Raw genomic sequence first — 18,625 nt, 5'->3', positions numbered from 1 at the left:
TATATTTACGTGGATAGAATTAGATTGAGCTGAGTCCTGCACAAAGACAGGGTGTTTTTGGAGCCTAAGCTGCTTTGGGGCTGAGCAAGCTCTGCTACAGTCACCAGTCGATTAATCGCCCATTACTAACACAAGCTGGAGGGACTAATGCTAATATGGCTCTGCCACATATGCCCAGGACAGTAGCAGAGTGCCAGGTCAACCAGAGATCAGATCCCTGCTGGAGCTCACATGGCTAAGGTAATTTAAATCAAAGTGAATTTGATTTAGAAATAGTGGCACAGAGTGGCACAGATGGAGGTGCAGGCACACTTACTGATCTTAAATCCCATGCATACTAAAATATCCATGCAATAAAAATATAAACCTGGTTTTCTTAATATCTGCGTACACGTGCTTTTATTAAACAAATGATTACTAGAAGAGAAGCCCAAACCTACTGTCAAATCATCACAAATAGACTTTTATCTATACGGACCACCTGGCTCACCTCTGCTGGAGCTCTGACAAATGCACAGCTTTAATAGCCACACAGCACTGTAGTGGTTTGGCAGCCACATCGCTAGTGCCACCCAGTCAGGGCGCTCAAGGGAAAACATTTACTGACCCCTCGCTAACACCTCCACGTGTGTGACGGGCGAGCGAGCAAGAGGCAGCAAGAGAGAGGGAGAGAGAGACAGAGGTTAAGAGGAAGAGAGACACAGAGAGAGAAAGAGAGAGACAGAGAGATAGACCAACAGAGAGAGATGGAAAGAGAGAGACAGAGAGACAGACAGAAGGAGAGAGAGAGAGACAGCATACATTTATTGGCCCCCTGCTGCCACCGCTGGGGAGGAGCTGTTCAAGTGCTGAGTGACACTCACAACTTAGTGTCTTAATGGAGAGAGAGGAGGGCCAGCCAAACCACAGCCTCTAGACAGGGATCTCACAGCCTGTAATTATGGAGACATGATAGACTCGCTGCAGTGTGTCTGTGTATAAGAAAGTAAAGGCTGCACCATCCTCCTTATGATAACAAAAGACAGCCTTGTTTGTGCACACTGCTTTGTGCAGAGAGGTGTGAGATAATGTGAGTTTCCCAGTGCACCAGCTGTGGCTCTCTCCCTGTCACACACACGGACACATGGATGAAGAAGAGAAAGTTGGTGGGAAGTAGAGCTGTGTTCAATTAGGCTAACCACATATTTACAAACAGTGGGGAAAATCTGCCTCTCTGTGACTCATCAGCCCAAGCAGCTCACTTGCACTTTTGACTCCGGGTCTGCCTCTCCCCACTGCACCGCTATGAGGCACAACACAAGGACGGGTAAGGGAGGGAGATGACAGGGTGTGGACAGAATGAAAAACACACACACGCCTGCTGTACAACCACATAAACAAATGCATATGTCTAAATACAAACATAAAACTAAATGAGGACAATTAAAGTCATGCGGCCAGAACAAACGTGGTGAGGAGAATAATGGTGTTTCACAAGTTTGGGAAAATCTTGACTCTTGAATTTGCACATGACTCGCACATGTCCAATCTCACATCTTTTCAATTTATTAGTGCGGCAGACAACAATTTACGTTATTCTATTTGTATAAAAATAAAAAGCAGCTCAAGTGAAACTGTTTTTTATCATTTTTTTTTTATTTTTTATGTTTTTATTTTTGCAGGCAATGTAAACCCACTTTGCTGTCCAACTGTACTGGATGTATTTACTGTTTCAGGAATTACAATATTTCACTGGTTATCTAATTGGTTTGAATTAATTTTTTATTTAAAGGTGCAATGTGTAACTTTTCAGGTGGAGAGTCCATCAAAAATGTGTTTACATGGAGATGTTATTGCTTTCTCAGGGATGTTTCACAGTATGGTATTAAACCTTTCTATCTTCATGGACACCAAACCAGATCAAGCTACAGGTCAGATCTGTGGACAGGCAACCCCTCTCACAGTCAGAATGCAAGTTTTTGTAGGTATTTCTGAGCCATAAAACCACCTCAATAGAATAAATGCAAGGTAGAGCTGTTTAATGTCATACTGTGGAACATTCCAGGCAGAGCAATGACATATTGTATTCATAGAAACAAGCAGGTGATGGACCCCAACCAAAAGTTACATTAACATTCTTTAACGTAACTTAGTTAACTACTAACATTTGTGCAAACTTCACAACACATCTATTCATTTTGATGATACATTTGGACATTTCATCACATAAACACACCTGCACATTCATAATATATCTTTTTCCTCCTATATTTTGCACTGACAGCCTTACATGGTTTTACAGATGTTTTCCTTCCTGTGCTTGGAGCTAAATTTGCTAATGTGGCTATTGTGGTAGGACATGAAAGCCCATAGACCCAGGCCTTAGAGTCGCTCACGAGCTGTCAGCGCCTTGAGTGTTTGTCTGGACTTGACCTGTGCTGCTGTGTGTGTGAATGAATCTGTGTGGTGAACCACATCAAAGCACAACCCAGGGGCTCAGTTGTTGTGACCTCTGACCCCGGCGTGCTCCAAGACACAGGGAGGCTGGTGGAGGAGGAGCATGAGACGCACTCAGACATAAGGGAAGGGTGGGCCTCCAAATTTACAACAGCTAAAAAAACAAGCATGGATAAAGACAGTAATTTGTCTTGTTAACTTTTATGGGGACCTGTGTGCAGCCGCATACAAGTAAATCACAGGGGAACATAACATAGGTTGAAACAGTCACTTTTGCGGGCTGCTTCTCGTCCACTGAGGCAGACGCTGTCTGTAATCCTGTTTATTTAGCAAAGTCTGCCCCATGACTGTAGGGTGGTCCTGATTCCAACTATTGGAATATCACATGCAGGACAAATTGAAGACTTTTGGGGCAGTTAAAAAAGATTTTCATAGTTTCTCTTTTTAATCCATTCTAGAGAGTTCTTAAAGAAGAAATTCTACACTACGACTATATTTATTTTTAGCCCTTGGCGGATATAACCTAAGTCCTTGACAAAACATCAAACGCCAGTTTAGCATGTGTGTGCATGGAGAGTGACTCACAGGATCAGTGTGTTTTTACATGTTGTTCTAAATGAGTCACACACTGAGGCTGTGTGTGCATGTGTGTACTCTCTTTATGTGTGCGTCACAGCTGCATAAACTTACAGCTCCATGCATCTGAGCTATGCTATCACGGCTCATTATAATGTTCCTTCCACACTAATACAAACATCCACGCATAAGGCTCAATTGACACAAATGTTTTCATTTGCAGTTATTGGCTATAATGTTAACAGATGTCAAAACTCTGATGAGTTCTTTACTAACAGTCTGATCCACAGGTGGAGACATTACATTGTGCTGTTTCAGTCTGTTTTGTGCACCCTATGCTGTGGGTGCACATACATGACACATGTGTGTACAGACCAGTCCTTGACAGTCATTGGGGGCGGCGGTGGCGCGGCCGGTGAGTTTGTTTTGGCAGCGATTCAGCATTCCACATTCCTGTGTGATATTCAGTACTGTGACCTCAGGAAACCCGCCCTGCAGAGACGCACTCGCTCCTTCCAACTTTATTCGCCTGCTGCAGCTTCTTTCCACTCTCCACGTCTGCACATCCATCTTTTTCCTTTCCAGACTTCTCCCTTTGTATTTAAAACTCAAGGAATCACATGTCACTCACACAGCTGGTCCTAGTTTATACTCTTCTTCTGACTGAAATCCCCGGCTATCTGGCTCTGTCTCACTCCTGTCACAGTGAATTCACAACACATCAACTGCCCTGGTCACGCAATCCATCTCATAAATGCATTCTTGTACTAAGTACTAACATAAATACTCTTTAGTAAAATATAGTCACATCCCATCTCCACATTCTTCTTCATTTTAAATGTATAAATAATAATAAACTTAAATAAACAAATTCTTCACTCATTAAGTAAGCAGAGTTAAGATTCCTATGACTCCTCCCTCTATTCTCAGCCCCGCCCACACGCTCTGAGCCTTATTTCACCTGAGATGACCCCACGGACCATGCACCACCGTCCCACCTCCCTCTCTCTGGCCTGTCTACTGTCTCTCTCCTTCATTTGTTTCCAAGTTTAAGTTGTAAACGGCATATGAAGAACACATGTTGATCAAGACTGCTACACAAATGGCTGAAAGAAATACAAAGATAAAACAAATGTAAAAGTTGTGTAATGGCAGCCAGTACATTTGCTGGTGCCTGAAAAAAGTTTATTTACAGTTGTACTTAGTGGGACAGGGCCTGTGGTGTTATACTGTAGTTATCCGGTGTGTGCAGAGTGTGGTTGACCCACATACAGTGCAGTGCTGCAGAGCAAGGGTGAACTGAGGTAATGGGTGGAGCAGTCAGTCTCTTATCTCACTGTCACTCTGATACTTTCTTCTATCTCAAGTGTACCTTTATATGGCCTCAGCAACAACTGCTGCACAGCGCACAGTCATAAAAATAAACACCCGCCACAGAAGAAGAGGGAGCATTAACCTAAGAACTTTCAAAAGAGGAAAAGGCTGTTTGTTTTAGACTTTTTTCATTGTGTGGTAAAAGGTAAAAGTCCTTTCAAATACACCAATAATAAAAACATATATGGTCATTTGTATTTACTTTATGGAATACTCTGAAACAATCAATGCATGTGCTCACAAGTCCCAACAGTTCTTTGGTAAGAGAGTGTGTGAGGGGTGGCAAAGGTTGCGGGAGTCTGACTGACTATGTGCACTCACATTTGTAAGACTATGACTGAGCGTATGTGTATGTTTTGGATTAAGAGCTTCACCCCTGGACCTCAAAATTAGATAGGGGATTAGCGGGACACATCCGCCACCTGTCATTTTAAGACCAGCAATTATAACAACAACTTTTAATCAACATGGGCTTGCACATGTGAGACATACATGCTCAACTCTTCCTCATTTCTATTGCCATCACATAGTCTGGCAATGTCATTGAGCTGACCCCAGTGAGCCAGGTCACTTGCAGGGCAGCTGCACGAGGGCTTTCAGGCTGATCGTTAGCCTCTGTATTAAAAAGGATGAGCCTAGATTGGGACTTATTAGCATGGTGCACAGGGAAGGGATTTAGCCTTCAGAGTGACTTTTACTTGGCACTGGACGACAGGATCACATGTGAAAACAGTTGGCTGTAGTCTAGAAGGTAGCATCCCATTAGCACCTGTGCAGCGCCTTTTGCCTCCCCACTGCACGGGCTTGTATCGTCACTTATTGAAAGAGTTCACCACCTTTGACCCCTGTTATCTTCATTATGTCTATGAGGTCAAAGGTAAAAGTAGCACTAACGGGAAGTATGTTAACTAGGTACAACTGTGCACAGCAAACAGAACAGTAATGAAAAAGGCATTAAAAAGGATTTAAAATAACCAAATATGCAATTCACAGTGTAGATATTTCTTTAAAATCTACTAACGTGGGAAACCTTCAAAAGTTCAGCTCTTTCTCTGCACAGATGGACATAAAACCTAAAAAGAAAATAAACAAAGCCCACAACTGACAGATAACAATCAACCACAAATTAGAAACAGATTTCTTTAATTGGCCATTATGTTCCCTTTAAAAGTGAAGTGCCACCTTGATTTATAACTAATCCCAAAGAAAGTGACAACAAAACACAGAGAGAGAAAACAGAGGGATAGAGGAATACAAAGCACAAGATGAGCAGCACACAAAGTGGAAACAGAACGGGGTCGAGTGAATAGGGGAGAGCAGTGTAATTGCAGGAAAGGGGGCTCATTAGTCTGTCACTATTCAACCCTTAATTTTGGGATAAACCCAGAGCTGGAAAAGAAGACTCAATTTTACAGAATATTTCCAAAGTTTCTGACCATTTTTCAACTGTCTACCTCTTGAGTTTTTGCACTGTTCATACCAAAGCTTTGGACTGCAGTCACGGCTCAATAAATCACCTTAAACACTCTAGACTCATAAGAAGAGCAGGAGACAAATTATGGCAGATTGTCAAAAAAGAGGAAACATTTTAGATATTGAGCGTTTTTAAACTATTTTGTTTATCCATTTAACAAACCATTTTAAAAACAAATTAGATATGCCAGCCATAGCCCACGTTGGTTAATTTCAAACATTGCATCTATTAAAATAAACAACGATCAGATAACGTTGTGATACCTCTACCAATTGATTCATGAACCTTCAGTATCTGATAAAATACATTTGATATATGCATTTTAATTACCTATGCATGCATGGCACTTATAGCGCTGGGAACACAAAGTACAAAAATTATATACACTCATATATTATAGATAGCAGTGTCTCTCTCCCCTATTCTCTCATCTCCCTCCTGCCTCGTCTCTCTTGTGGGAGGCACTGGGCACCATGCCATGCCACATCAATATGCGTACTGGTGAAATGTTTCCCCCGTTTGCCTCATGCAGCAGTGGAAGCAGTGGCTAATGTCACCGGATATGGCAGGTCATGTTAGCTGGTAGTTAGTTAAAGGAGGTTAGCGAGCTAGCATTCCCACTGTGGCCAGAGTTACGACGTGGGCCAAACCAAAAACCATGTAGTATCAACCTGCCACTGCGACCGTTGATGTAGACAAGGGCAGAGCTAGTGCCACCCTGGAGGCTCCTTGGACTGGTCCCAGGCAGGGTTCCATGGGAGCCCTGGTTGCCATGGTGCCAGCCGAATTTGGGTCCAATAAAAAGAGAAGGGGAGCAGTGGGTAGGGACCGTTTCGGGGTGGCAACGAGAACAAAACCGAAGCTACTGTGGTGTGTTGTGGAGATACAGCAACGCAAGCTAAGTGCTTTGATAGAGGAATAGAAGACTGGTTTATATGGATGATGTTAACTACTTCATGTGAAAGAAATCTATTGTGTGTTTTGAATGCACATAAAGAAGGTGCTTTCACATTTAACTGTTGGCACCGAGAGTACACTCAGATGAATAGAAATGTCTTGGAGAATTATATAGCACTTAAAAGTTTAAGTGAAATATGTCTTAAATGCAAGGCCACAGATAAATAGATGCACTCAATAACAGACAAGTGACAGTCAATGGTAAGGTAGTTGAGTTATGATTCACTGCAAACTAAAATATTACTTTATTCAAGATGTTTGTATTGAAAACACATTTAATTTACTTGTCACAGTTGAAAGGAAAACTAAATAGCGGGATGAGACCTTACCATGACCTCGGTATATTAATGTTAAAGCGTTTGTGTGATAACGTATTTACACACTGTAATTTAGAAAACTAAATAAGATGACCAAAAATATTAGACTATTATATTTATGATCCTCATAAATGACTGAGTGAAAGACACAACATATTAACAGATATTTACTCCAGAAAATACATGAGGAGCTATTTTCATTCCACAAATGTCTATCTGTCGGAAGTTCGATATGACCGTTAAACATGTGTGTATCACAAATGTATTCACATTTGTGGTGTTGTCTAAACAAGCAGAGTCCTTTTGTTGGAGCCGGTGTGAGACTGTCCTCAGAGTAAAGACACTCTCCTGTTCTCACATGAATGGACTCTTTTGATGAATCGCAGAGCCTTGTTTACTGCCTCTCCATTTTATTTACCGGCCGCTTTTCAAGTCGTCATTGAGGGACACTCTCCCCTACAGCCCCCCACAATCCCCATCTCCTCAGCCTCACACATTCCCCCTCTGTACTTAACCAGGCCCCCTCCACCAGCGATACCCCCCCTTCAATCCCATGTTGTTCCCTATCCCGTTTCATCACGCTTTCTTCTAGTGTCCTAGATCTGTGTCCAAACTGATTTGAAGCTTACTCGCTTTACACAAACGCATGCCAAATTTCATTCTCTGCATTCTGGCTCAGATGCGTACTTATTCTATCCCCCACCCCATTTTCCATCTTCTTCAAACTGCATCTCTCATGGCGCATTAAAAAAAAAAAAAAAAACACCGTCTGTTGGGTGTCTAAATACATTACAAAACCCTCATCAAATGAGTAAAGTTATCATAAATTGTTATATTACCACACTAGGTAGCTGAAACTAATATCAATAGAACTAATAAACGTATATCGATAGGAGGTCTGTGCGATTAAATTAATTTTAATTGAGATAAAGTCATTTATAATGTAGATATTATATATTATAGCAGAATTCAGACTTTGAAGAAAAGAATTGAACAGTTTTTTGTTTTAAATAGCAATAATTAAAGTCTATATTGTTTATGTTGAGAAATTATATAATATTAAAAGTCATTATATTATGTTTTTAAAAATACAAATTGTGATCAATCAATATGAGAATTTTCTTTTTTTGTCATTCCCAACTCTAATTAATCGATGTATTTTACAACTTAATGAAGGAGCTTTGTATAGAAAAGCAGCAACAGATTATTTAAATATTGAAAGCCAAGTCCAGCATTGTCCATTAAAAAAACAAAAAAACAATTGTCCTATTCAGTTGTAAAATGTTTGGGCTTACAAGTTATTATAGATTTTTCAGTTGCCACAAACGAAAGCCCAGGTGCTAATGAGGCTGTTGAGCGAGGGCATTTGTTTAGACCCAAAAGAGGAATCAAAGAAAACAGAACAAGTCATAAAAGAAAGAGAAGAAAAGAGCAGAAAGGCAGGATGTGAGGGAGGAGGTTGGCAGAGATTTGGACAAAAAAATTTGGCGTCTTCCAAAAACAGAGATAGCATCATGCCAAAAAACGGCCACCAACACAAATCTTCGCACAAACTCCTCTCACACACTTAAAGACGATCTCTTCAACATTTTTCTACAAGAATATCAATCCGAAACATTGGACGAGGAGAGCGTTTCAGGGAGAAAAAAACACACACACAAAACATCTGTATGGGAAAACCAAATAAAATTGTAATGCTGCTATTATGTGTCTAATTGTAGCATTACTAAGGCAGTGTGGTACAGAGCGGAGTGACTGGCCAGACTCGGGAGCCGATGCCAGGGACTGCTGTGAGCGGCGCACAGTGAATAAGGCATGTTCCCCGGCTCTTGGCCTGTTTGATCGTGAGCGTTTCTCCTTTTTTCTGCTCTCTCTCACTGCAGCTCTGAGGTCGGGAAACCCTCCTGACAGGGTATACATCTTTTTGGAATAGTTGCATTTTTGGGCTTGGCGCAGCTACAAAAAGTGGAAATGGGAGCCAGCTATGAGAACAGAAACTGCCACCCGCGCACTGGTTTGGGCGACGAATTTAATATTTTTTAAAAAACTTGTCCTAAAACTGAAATGTTTTGTTAATATTATCAAAATATTGAATTTATATACACAAAATGCATACTTTTGTACATTATGTGCGTGATTTCTTCTGCACTTTTTCATCTATTTCACACCAGAACTGCATTTACATAAACTACTGTATAATCATACTATTAAAAGTGATAACAATTGTTGAGCACATGAGAAAAAAAATAAGACTAATGAAGTCTATAAAATTCTATGAGATGTTTTGAGGACAAAAGCTCCATGCTGTATAAGAAAGCATGAGCATTTTCACTGGTCACCTTAATGCAAGACCAAGGCAAACCACAGTGTCTGTACTTCTGTTTGCCCGCAGTGTGGTTTTGTCGCCATGGTCTCACAGATAAACGCAGAGCCTGGGGTTTTGGCCGGGGTAAATAAGCCTGTAACATCCCCTTCTCCAGCACACGTCTGCAGACGCGTGTGCATCTTCTGCAGCGAATAAGCTCACAACAGGGCTTTGGCTGGCCCTCCACCATCAGCTATCCAGATACACAGACTTTTTCCAACGCCAAGAATAGTGCTCACTGTCTTTAAAGTGACAGACCATGGCTTCATATTAGCCCTTCGGATTTTGGACACCATGATGTTTCTCATTATCGGACAGAAAAACAGAATTACAAAACTGTAACTGAGACTAACTAACACTTCTTTCCTATCTGATATAGGCCCTGTTCCCACAGCGTACAACTCAAGTCGGACCACGCTGTCCCTCAACATTGAGATTTTATTTAATCAAAAACAAATGGAAGAAAGTGAAAGACCTGTGACCTCTGTTCTGTCCTTGAAGATAAATAACTATTTGTTAACAATAGTTTTTTCTACAGACATGAAGAAAGCAATAAAAAAACGGTGGAATAAGTCTCAATATTATGTCAATGTTCAAGCATCATGAGTCAGGACGTTGCTCTCTAATGCATAATAATGTCCACTTTCCCCCAATAAATCCTCATATTCAGAGATGTTCTCAGTGATATTCACAAGAGTACTTTTTATTTGTGAGTCGTTCCTGTGGTCAGTAAATTGGCCCGGGCTGGCAGCTGCTCGAGGTTTCTCTGGGCTTTCTCACAAGCCAGTCCAAGGCTCCACTGCTGCTATAGCGCGAAAGAGGAGGGATCTGGCAGAGCGGAGCGTGGAGTGTGGAGCGGTCATGGCAGAAATGGCACGGCGAGCACATTTCACACCTCCCTCGGAGTGACTGCAAATTTCCTGTACTGCACTTTTGATTAGAAACACATTTGAAACATCTTTTTATGATCACACTTACGGTGCACAAAGGAAAATAAAGAATCAGAGCCAGGGTATGAGTAAGAGCTCAGTGCTAACTTGGGACCTTACAAATGTTGTTTTTGTCTTCACTTTTTCCAATCATATATAAATATAATATTTGTGCTGAGTAAGACGTAACAAGTCCAGAGATAATAGTTCAAATTGATCCTTTCTTTTCTTTTTAAGAAGAAGCTTCAGTAGTCACTGAAACTAAAAATAACAAGAAAAAGTATTTTTACACACATTGAAATCCGGTTAAAATATACGGAATCTCAAGTAAAAGTTTAAACTTTTGTCAATTATATTCCCCAGAAAATAAAAGATAGTTAACGGATATATTATTTGTGCCAACATTTTCGGTGGGAGCCAGGTTTGAGTGTCCGTAGTTTTTCTTGTGCTTTTACGTTGTGGCGGGCTGTTACAAGAGCGGAGCTCAAAGGCTGGCTGCTGAACAGCCTGAGAAAGCCTGACGGCAAGCCCAGAGATTCCCTGTGGCAGCTTTTGCTACTCTGTCATAAACAAAACACAAGACGTCTTTCTCTTCTTCCCACACCAACGGTGCTCGGTGCTGCCAAACAGAACAATCACTATCGCAGCCTCTTCTCCTTTCCAACACTCTCTCTCTCCCGCCATCACTGTCTCTCGCCCAACTACAATATAAACAAAAGAGATCAGCAGAGGCTTTACCTCTGTGAGAACAACAATAAGGGCCATGTTTAAGGAGACAAAACAAAAGTGTGTACGGGATCAAAAAGGAGCCAGGAAGACAGAGATGCTAAAGACCTACAAAATGCTAAGAAAACAAAACCATACAATGAGCTCATGTTTTTATTCACTGCACCAATGAAGAAACTGTTTATTATTGTTGTTCAATATTATGGATCCAGACACTGACTGCCTTAGGACACTTGTCTCTCTATAAACTATCTCCACACAAAGGTTAATGCAAAGTTTTAGGAGTGCTGGTACACTTAGCCACTTAAGTAAAAAATTTAATAAAATGTGAATATCATTGGCCAATAAATATGGCAAATTGATATCTATATCTATATTTTGTGTATAATTTGCCTGCAAACACACAAATGTATTAATATTGGATCATATATGTATATAATATATTCATATATGTGATCAAATCTGTATTTTAAAATATCACTTTCACATATAGTAGTAATATTCACAGGATTAGGTGTGAGGGCTGCTGAATGCGGCTGCTTTATCTCAGCCACAGATGGATCCGTGGAGTTAAGCCGCTGTTACTGCCAGGCTTTGGCCGGGGCCGTGTGAGGTGCTCGGTGTTTGGCTTGGAGAGCAAGAGGTTGAGAAAAACAAAGAGGGAGACTGAGTCACATTAGCAAATAAGCATAAACTTCTGCATAGGCAGATTGTGTGTTTGATGGCTGCTGAATAAGTGCATGAAGCTGTTCTGCACTATTTGAAATTTCCAGAAAATTCCAGCTGAGATAATATTAGGTCATGAGCATGTGTTTGTATGTATATGTGGCCAGCCAATGGCGAGGCAGTGTGTGTTCGAGGACTTGGCTGTGAAATGTGTTTGGTGTGTGTGTGAGCGGTTGCTGTGATGGTGTTTCTCGTGTGTGTTTTTTCTAATGTGACAAAAACTACAACACAGCCAGTGTTTGGCTGCATGTGAAGACTACAGTGATGTTTGGCCCAGTGAGAGGTGTGCACCCATGATGGTGGCTGACATACAACAATGTCTGGCTCAAGCTACTGCTATAGTCTGGCTGTTTTAGCTGTTTGGGGAGTGTGTATGTTTGTGACTAAAAGACTCATCTGTTTTACATCTAAAACTATGTGACAGTTTTGTTGTTACTGCATGATCCTAAAATGTGTGTATTAGTATGTGTAAGAGTTTATTGATGTGATTCCTGTGTTAGGCATTGTGTGTTTGGCAGGTCCTGTGTGGTGCTAGTATCCAGGCAGACAGTAAGGCAGTAGCAGCCTGCGGCCTGAGAGCACAAGACTCTCCCTCACACACGCGCGCTGGGCTGGGGCCAAGCGACAATCCCTCTCTACAATGGCCTTATCATGGCACACACACTTTGACAGACTGAGGACAATCCTATAAACAGCAACTCTCAATGATCGCACCAAAACACACAATTTGACAGTGGTAATCTGATTCGTCATAAAAACGGGCTTTAAATTTCAACCTATAAAACACTTAAATCATGTTCATGTGCAGCCATAAAAACCTGGTTCTGAAGAATGATACAGTGCTGTTTACACACACTTTTTTATGGTAAATTGTAAATATTGAAATACTGTTAAGAATTGTTAAATATTCTTGCCAGATATTGCTTAAAATTATTCACTACACTTATTCTATTTTAACTGAAATGTCATGTATTTTAAATTAAGTGAACAGTAGTGTTTCATTAGTGCTGGAGTGTGTTTGTGCGTGCATGTGTTTGGGTTGTTTGTCCCAGCGGCACATACCTGGCGTGTGGACGAAGTAGGCCAGATACAGGTCCAGTTCTTTGACGGACACTCCGATGTGGTGTGGCTGCACACACAGGCCCGGGTTGGTGCACTGTGGTGATTTGACCAGTCGCTCCCCGTCTGTGCTCTCCAGGGGGCTGCCCTTGAACAGGATGACCATCACCAGGTCCAGCCGCCACACCTTGTCAGCCTGGCGCAGGCAGTCGATGCGGCGGATCTTGCCCTTCTGGTCGGGGTTGGACAGCACACAGCAGGGGGGCTTTTTCCCTGTGATGGTGAGCACAAAGTCCTCACGGAACTCGGGCCGGATGTCCTTGCGGAGCTTGGCCAGCAGGCGCGAGGCCCACTTCTGCTTGATCTCTGGCTTCTCCCCCAGAAGTTCATCCTTCACGGCGCGCTCTTCCTCCTTGGACATGCGCTTCTCGTGCTTCTTGAAGTACTTGCGCTTTCGGGCCTGCAGGTTGAACCAGGTGTAAGCAAACGCTCGGACGTGGGGCAGCAGGGCCTCGATGAAAGGGTGGAATTCATCCTGGACGAGAGAGGAGGATGGGGGGAGGGTGGAAGAGCAGAGGGAGGGGGAGAACGGGGGAGAGAAGGATGGGGAGAGAGGCACAGGGGGTGAGGAGGGGAAGAGAGAAGACAGGCAGTTAGCACCGGCACGCAGCATGGAGGAGCGCCACTCGCTCTGCGCTCGCTCAGAGACTGAGCAGCCAGAGCGAGAGACAAACAGACAGAGAGAAAGAGAGAAGAGAGAGAGGGATGCTGGAGACACGCACCTTACAGGCACTTGTCCCCTTGAACAGCCAAATACACACTTACTTTGACACATTTCAGTGAAAAGGATGTGAATGAGAAAAACAACAATATTCATCCAAGTTTCCCATTACAGTGTTCAATGCATTTTAATTTGGTTGTTCACATCCAAAACAATGCTCTAAAAAGGCCACAACCAAAAAGGATTTGGCAACAGCAACTTGTATATATTAGCTTTAAACAACAATTAATTTGTATACAATTCAAGCGTTCAGTTGTATTATGATTGAGTAGTGCAGTTATATCATTCTTATTGCACAGAAATATGCTGAAAGAAGAAATACAGAGTAGTTACCATTTTGATTTCTCATCATAAATTCAACCCGACGAGTGCAAAAAATAAAAAGTCACAGCACTATAAAATGTCTGTACTGCAAAGAAAGCAAAGATGAAAAAATAAAAAACAGCCAAAAGCTGAGGAAGTGTCCCTCAAAAGCCGACAAGGGCTGAGAAAGACGGTACGTTGTAATAGCAGCTCAGAAACACAGGAGGTACTGTGGCAGAAGTTGTACGAGAAGTCTGTTCAAGAGCACAGAAGAAGGAGAGTGCACGCAAGTTTATCTGTTTTCAAAAAATAAAACATAAAAAATTATGTAAAAAGTACAATTTAGGAAAACATTTAAACTAGCTGGAAGCCCTCCCAAAAATAAATCAATAGTAAAGCATAAAAAGTTGTTGTCAAAGCAGCGCATGCTATGAGTTCAATTCAAAACGATATGTGTACGACTCGGGTAGAGGGAGAGAGGGCTGGACTTGGGGGGTGCGAACGGAGGAGTAGAGAAGAAAAAAAAAAGCAACGCAAAACAAGAAGAGCGAATCAATGTTGGCCGAGTGTGCACGACCGCTGGCAAACCCGGGTGCCGCTTCTTTCCCCTTTTTCTCTCCAACTCTGTCTCTCTCTTCCTCTCCACTTTCCTTCTCTAACCATTGAGTGAGTGAGTGCCAACGTGCGCAGGGCCCACCTATTTGGCACACAGTCGCAGTCAGCCCAGCCAATACGCACGCTCCAAGCACTGAAAGGGAGGGATGAGAGAGACATGGCAGAGCGAGAAGCGGGGAGGTGGGGGGTGGCAGTAGAGAGAGAGGAAGAGAGAGGGAGAGAGAGAGAGCAGGGATTGTGTGTGCGGTGCTGGCAGAAGGCACATCATTAGCCAAATAGACAAGTTCCAATCTAGTGCTAGAGCAAAGTCCAAAGGATATTCATTTTACATGCGTCCAATCCAGACAGCGCCTGCCTCCTACAGCCCCCACCCAAATGCCTGCGTCACCAGCCTAGCCACAATCAGCCCAGTAAACTTGTGCCCCCACCGCACCACCCCCATGCACCACTCTCTCCCGTTCCCTCTCTCTCCTCGCGTTACACCACCTTGGCATGGGATGGCATGAGAAAACACAGGCCCAAAATCCCACTAGACCCTGGGTCCAGCAGCTGCTCCTGGATTTACCACACAAACAAAGAGAGGAGGGGGGAAAGAAAATGCCCCCCCACCCCCCAACTTCAACCCCAACAAAATAATAGCATCCAAAAACATGCTCTCCCGTTTCAAAATGCACTTTCACATCCAAACTGGCCCATTATTGCCAGTTTTTTTCTCGATTTGTAACTTCACTTTTAATAGTCTCGGCAGCAGAAAGACAGAAATACATTAAAAAGTTTCCTAGTAAAATTTGTTTCTGATAAGTCAACGTGAAACTGAATTGCGAGTGTGTGCCGTGATACAGTGTAGAAGGGGGTAAAACCTATGGAAAGTTGTGCTGCCAGTACTGAATTAATGTTTACAATAAAGCAGCTGTACTCGATCAGTCATGGCTAATTGTGCTTGTATTATAACAACAGTTTTCTTTATGTAAAAGAACTCTAACGCTCTTTACTTGTCTCTACGGGTTGAAAATGAACATGCAGACCAGTGTATGTGTCATTTTTAGTAAGAAAGTCTTCAACAAAAATACATTAAAAATAAATATTGAATTAGAAGTTTAAAATCCTCAAAATAAACTACACGCTGAGGATTTAACAAATAAAGTCAATTCAAAAATGTCGAAGTGGTCACAGGAAATTCCAGCAATTTGACCAAGAAGGAATGGGCTGCCGCTGCCACAAGAAAGACGATAACTTGTTGCAAAATTGAAGAATCGTGGATGTGACTGTGTCGTGGCGTAGTTGGACAGGCTGTCTATGTGAAGACCGTACAAAGGCCCCTCCTCTGGTTGGCTGCAGTTTGACCATTAGGTTGAGTCTGGCCCTGCTCCTCTGTCGGTGTGTGACAGAGGAGAGGGCTCATGACTGGCTGGCAGGTTGGCTCAAAGTCTACAGGACTGGCCCGTGAGCTGGCTGTGGAAGCGCCTGGTTGGCTACCCGGGTGGGAAGCGGACTGCCTGGCTCCCTGACTGGCTTGTCAATGGTACTGCAGGGGGGGCAGACCCATCTGGACCAAGCAGGGCCAGGCCGGGTGCCGATTGCTCAGACTAACATACGCCTGCCTCAAACACACACACAGTGAACAAGTAAAAATGTGAAAAAGAAAGAAGATTGCAGTCACCTAAAATATGGGCAAAGGGAACATGAGGAGAAGGAATTAACAAGAAGGCATGAACATTTGTTTAGTGTTTTTGAAGAATAATGGCAGGTGTGTTTGCAGCCTATAGAACAAAGAAAGGATCTAGATTTTAATAAAGAAGGCTCTGGCAAATAAAAAGGAATTACATGGAATTACTTTTTTGATTATCACAAAAACAAAATTATGTTACCCTTTATTATAGTTAACTCAGTTGGGTCTGTTAAAATCTTACAATTAGTGAGAACTCACTTTGATAACCTAATAATAAAACTGCGATAGTATTTTTTGCAAATATCTCTAGTAGCTTGCACTTGCAGCTTTACCCGCTGGCCTCTTAAGCCCGAACTCATCTTATCTCTTCATGTCACATCACATTCACTGACCTTTGTTCACCAGAATGGGCAAAAACCTCCAAGCCACGGTTCAACACAGATCAGGCCAAGCTGTTATTTTGCAGCATGTCTATGACAAGACAATCAAGCTGGTCATTTTTCACAGTGAGTGATTAGGCCTGCACTTTCACCAGCCCTGTCAATCAAATTCTCCATACAGATCAAGCATTAAGCTATCATATTTTCAAGTTCTGTTCGTTCTCTAAAAAAATACACAGTAAATCTCTACTGAGAAAGAAAGGCCTTCACGGTACGTTCTGGTGCGTTAATGAGTCACAGTGAACTGCCCAGAAGGTCCCCACAGACCACGCTACGGGAAGCACATTTGCGTTTCCACAAGAATTTATCAAATATAATGTAAATGTAAACTATTTTGGAAATATTATGCACGTCACAGGCTAAAAGCACGTGGTCTCGTCAAAGAGCTGGAAAGCTGTCAACCTTAATGCGCCTCCTCCGCGGTGAACTCAGCGTGACGACGAGTCATTTTCTGTCCTTTTAGTATTAATCGCTATACGCGACGCAATTACTTTTACATCGTTTGAGAAGGGGAAAAACAAAAAAACAAACAAACAAACAAACAAAAAAACAAACCTGCGGAACATTTCACAAGCGCAAGAACGCAACACGTAATATGCGCAGAGGCTTGCGGAGGTGTGGAGAAACCTACTGCGGCCTCAAGGGTCAAAGTTAAAAACAAAAACAAAAAATCCTCGGTCATAAAAAATAATATAAAAATGAAAAATAATAAATAAATCATTCATAAAACCCCTTCACGAGAGCAGAGTGTGTTGGCTAACATGTCACTACTTGATTAATTTTAATTGGCTTATTGCCATAGCTTCAATTGTCATAATATTTTAAATAGCCGAATCCCAATAAACCAATAGGCTTAATATGGGTTAAAAAGCCTAACAGCAACAAAGCGTACGCAGGCTCACCACAACCTGCTTTGCAAGTTGGCTTGCATAAGGTTACTGTGTGCAGAGCGGGATAATCCCGCTCTGCACGTGGCCGAGACGAAGATCAATAGGCCTCTTACGTTTATTCTTTTTTTTTTTTTTTTTTCTATTTTTAAAAAAAAAAAATATATATATATATGTACTGTAAGATTACTTTTCAGAACTGCTATCATGTTTATTAATTTTAGAATTATAATGCCACACATTTAATGAAATTGTTGGCCAAACTGGCTTTAGGTAAAACCAATGGTTAGCCTTAGTTTAATATTCAGTAACAAGGCCTTTTGATTTTAACAGCGATAAAACACTGAATATTGAATTTTATTTTTTAACACTACAATACGAAAAAAAAACCAAAAACTGTGTTTATCTCAACAAAGGGATTTTTTTACTCTATTCAAATGAAATGATCAGATTTTGTAGGTCACTAACCTATATTCATAAAAGAATTGAATAAAAAATGCATAGCCTAAACATATCATCCAGCAGACTGTGTTTTAATGCTTATAAACTGGTTATGATGCTGCGCAATTTTCTTTTCAAGTCTTATCCGACTTAGTTTTATAAAGAATTGCCTACAGAAAATAATGTGCTAGTATTAAACATTAGCTGTAAAAAAAACAAAAACAAAGAGGAGCTGGTGAGTATCCTCTGTAATGTGACACACACAAAGACACAGTCGTAAACCGCTACATTGTTTGAGACTCATAAAACATAAGTGCCTTTTCATTTTTCATTCAATTATTCAAACACACACACAGTACTGACCACATTAGTCCACATAAAATCATTGGTTCATTCATTGCTCATTGAAAGTGACAGAGAATCTCTCCCATCCACACAGATTGATGCGGAGCATGCGTCTGTGCATCGTTTGTAATTATGGCTGTTTACACAGTGAAGCATTACTATGTGCGAAAGTCTGGAAGTCATTTGTGGCATGAGGCAGCAGAGA

General features: G+C 41.8%; 1 protein-coding gene across 5 annotated transcripts in view; it reads right to left on the bottom strand.

Moving 5' to 3' along the window:
• Positions 1 to 18,625, bottom strand: part of LOC110172672 (nuclear factor 1 X-type) — a 66,323-nt gene that overhangs the window by 24,915 nt on the left and 22,783 nt on the right. For 3 of the 5 annotated variants that reach the window (XM_055158614.1, XM_055158615.1, XM_055158616.1), the window contains one exon: positions 12,943 to 13,474. In XM_055158614.1, the coding sequence (XP_055014589.1) occupies positions 12,943 to 13,474 (532 nt within the window). Of the gene's footprint in view, positions 1 to 12,942; positions 13,613 to 14,053; positions 14,122 to 18,625 lie in introns of those variants that run through there. The other 2 variants (XM_055158617.1, XM_055158613.1) reach the window with 2 other exon arrangements.

This window comes from Boleophthalmus pectinirostris, unplaced genomic scaffold (genome assembly GCF_026225935.1).
Source record: "Boleophthalmus pectinirostris isolate CB_2022bp ecotype Guang Dong unplaced genomic scaffold, ASM2622593v1 HiC_scaffold_22, whole genome shotgun sequence".
Lineage (NCBI taxonomy): Eukaryota > Metazoa > Chordata > Actinopteri > Gobiiformes > Gobiidae > Boleophthalmus > Boleophthalmus pectinirostris.
This window is presented reverse-complemented; position numbering and strand designations above follow the sequence as displayed.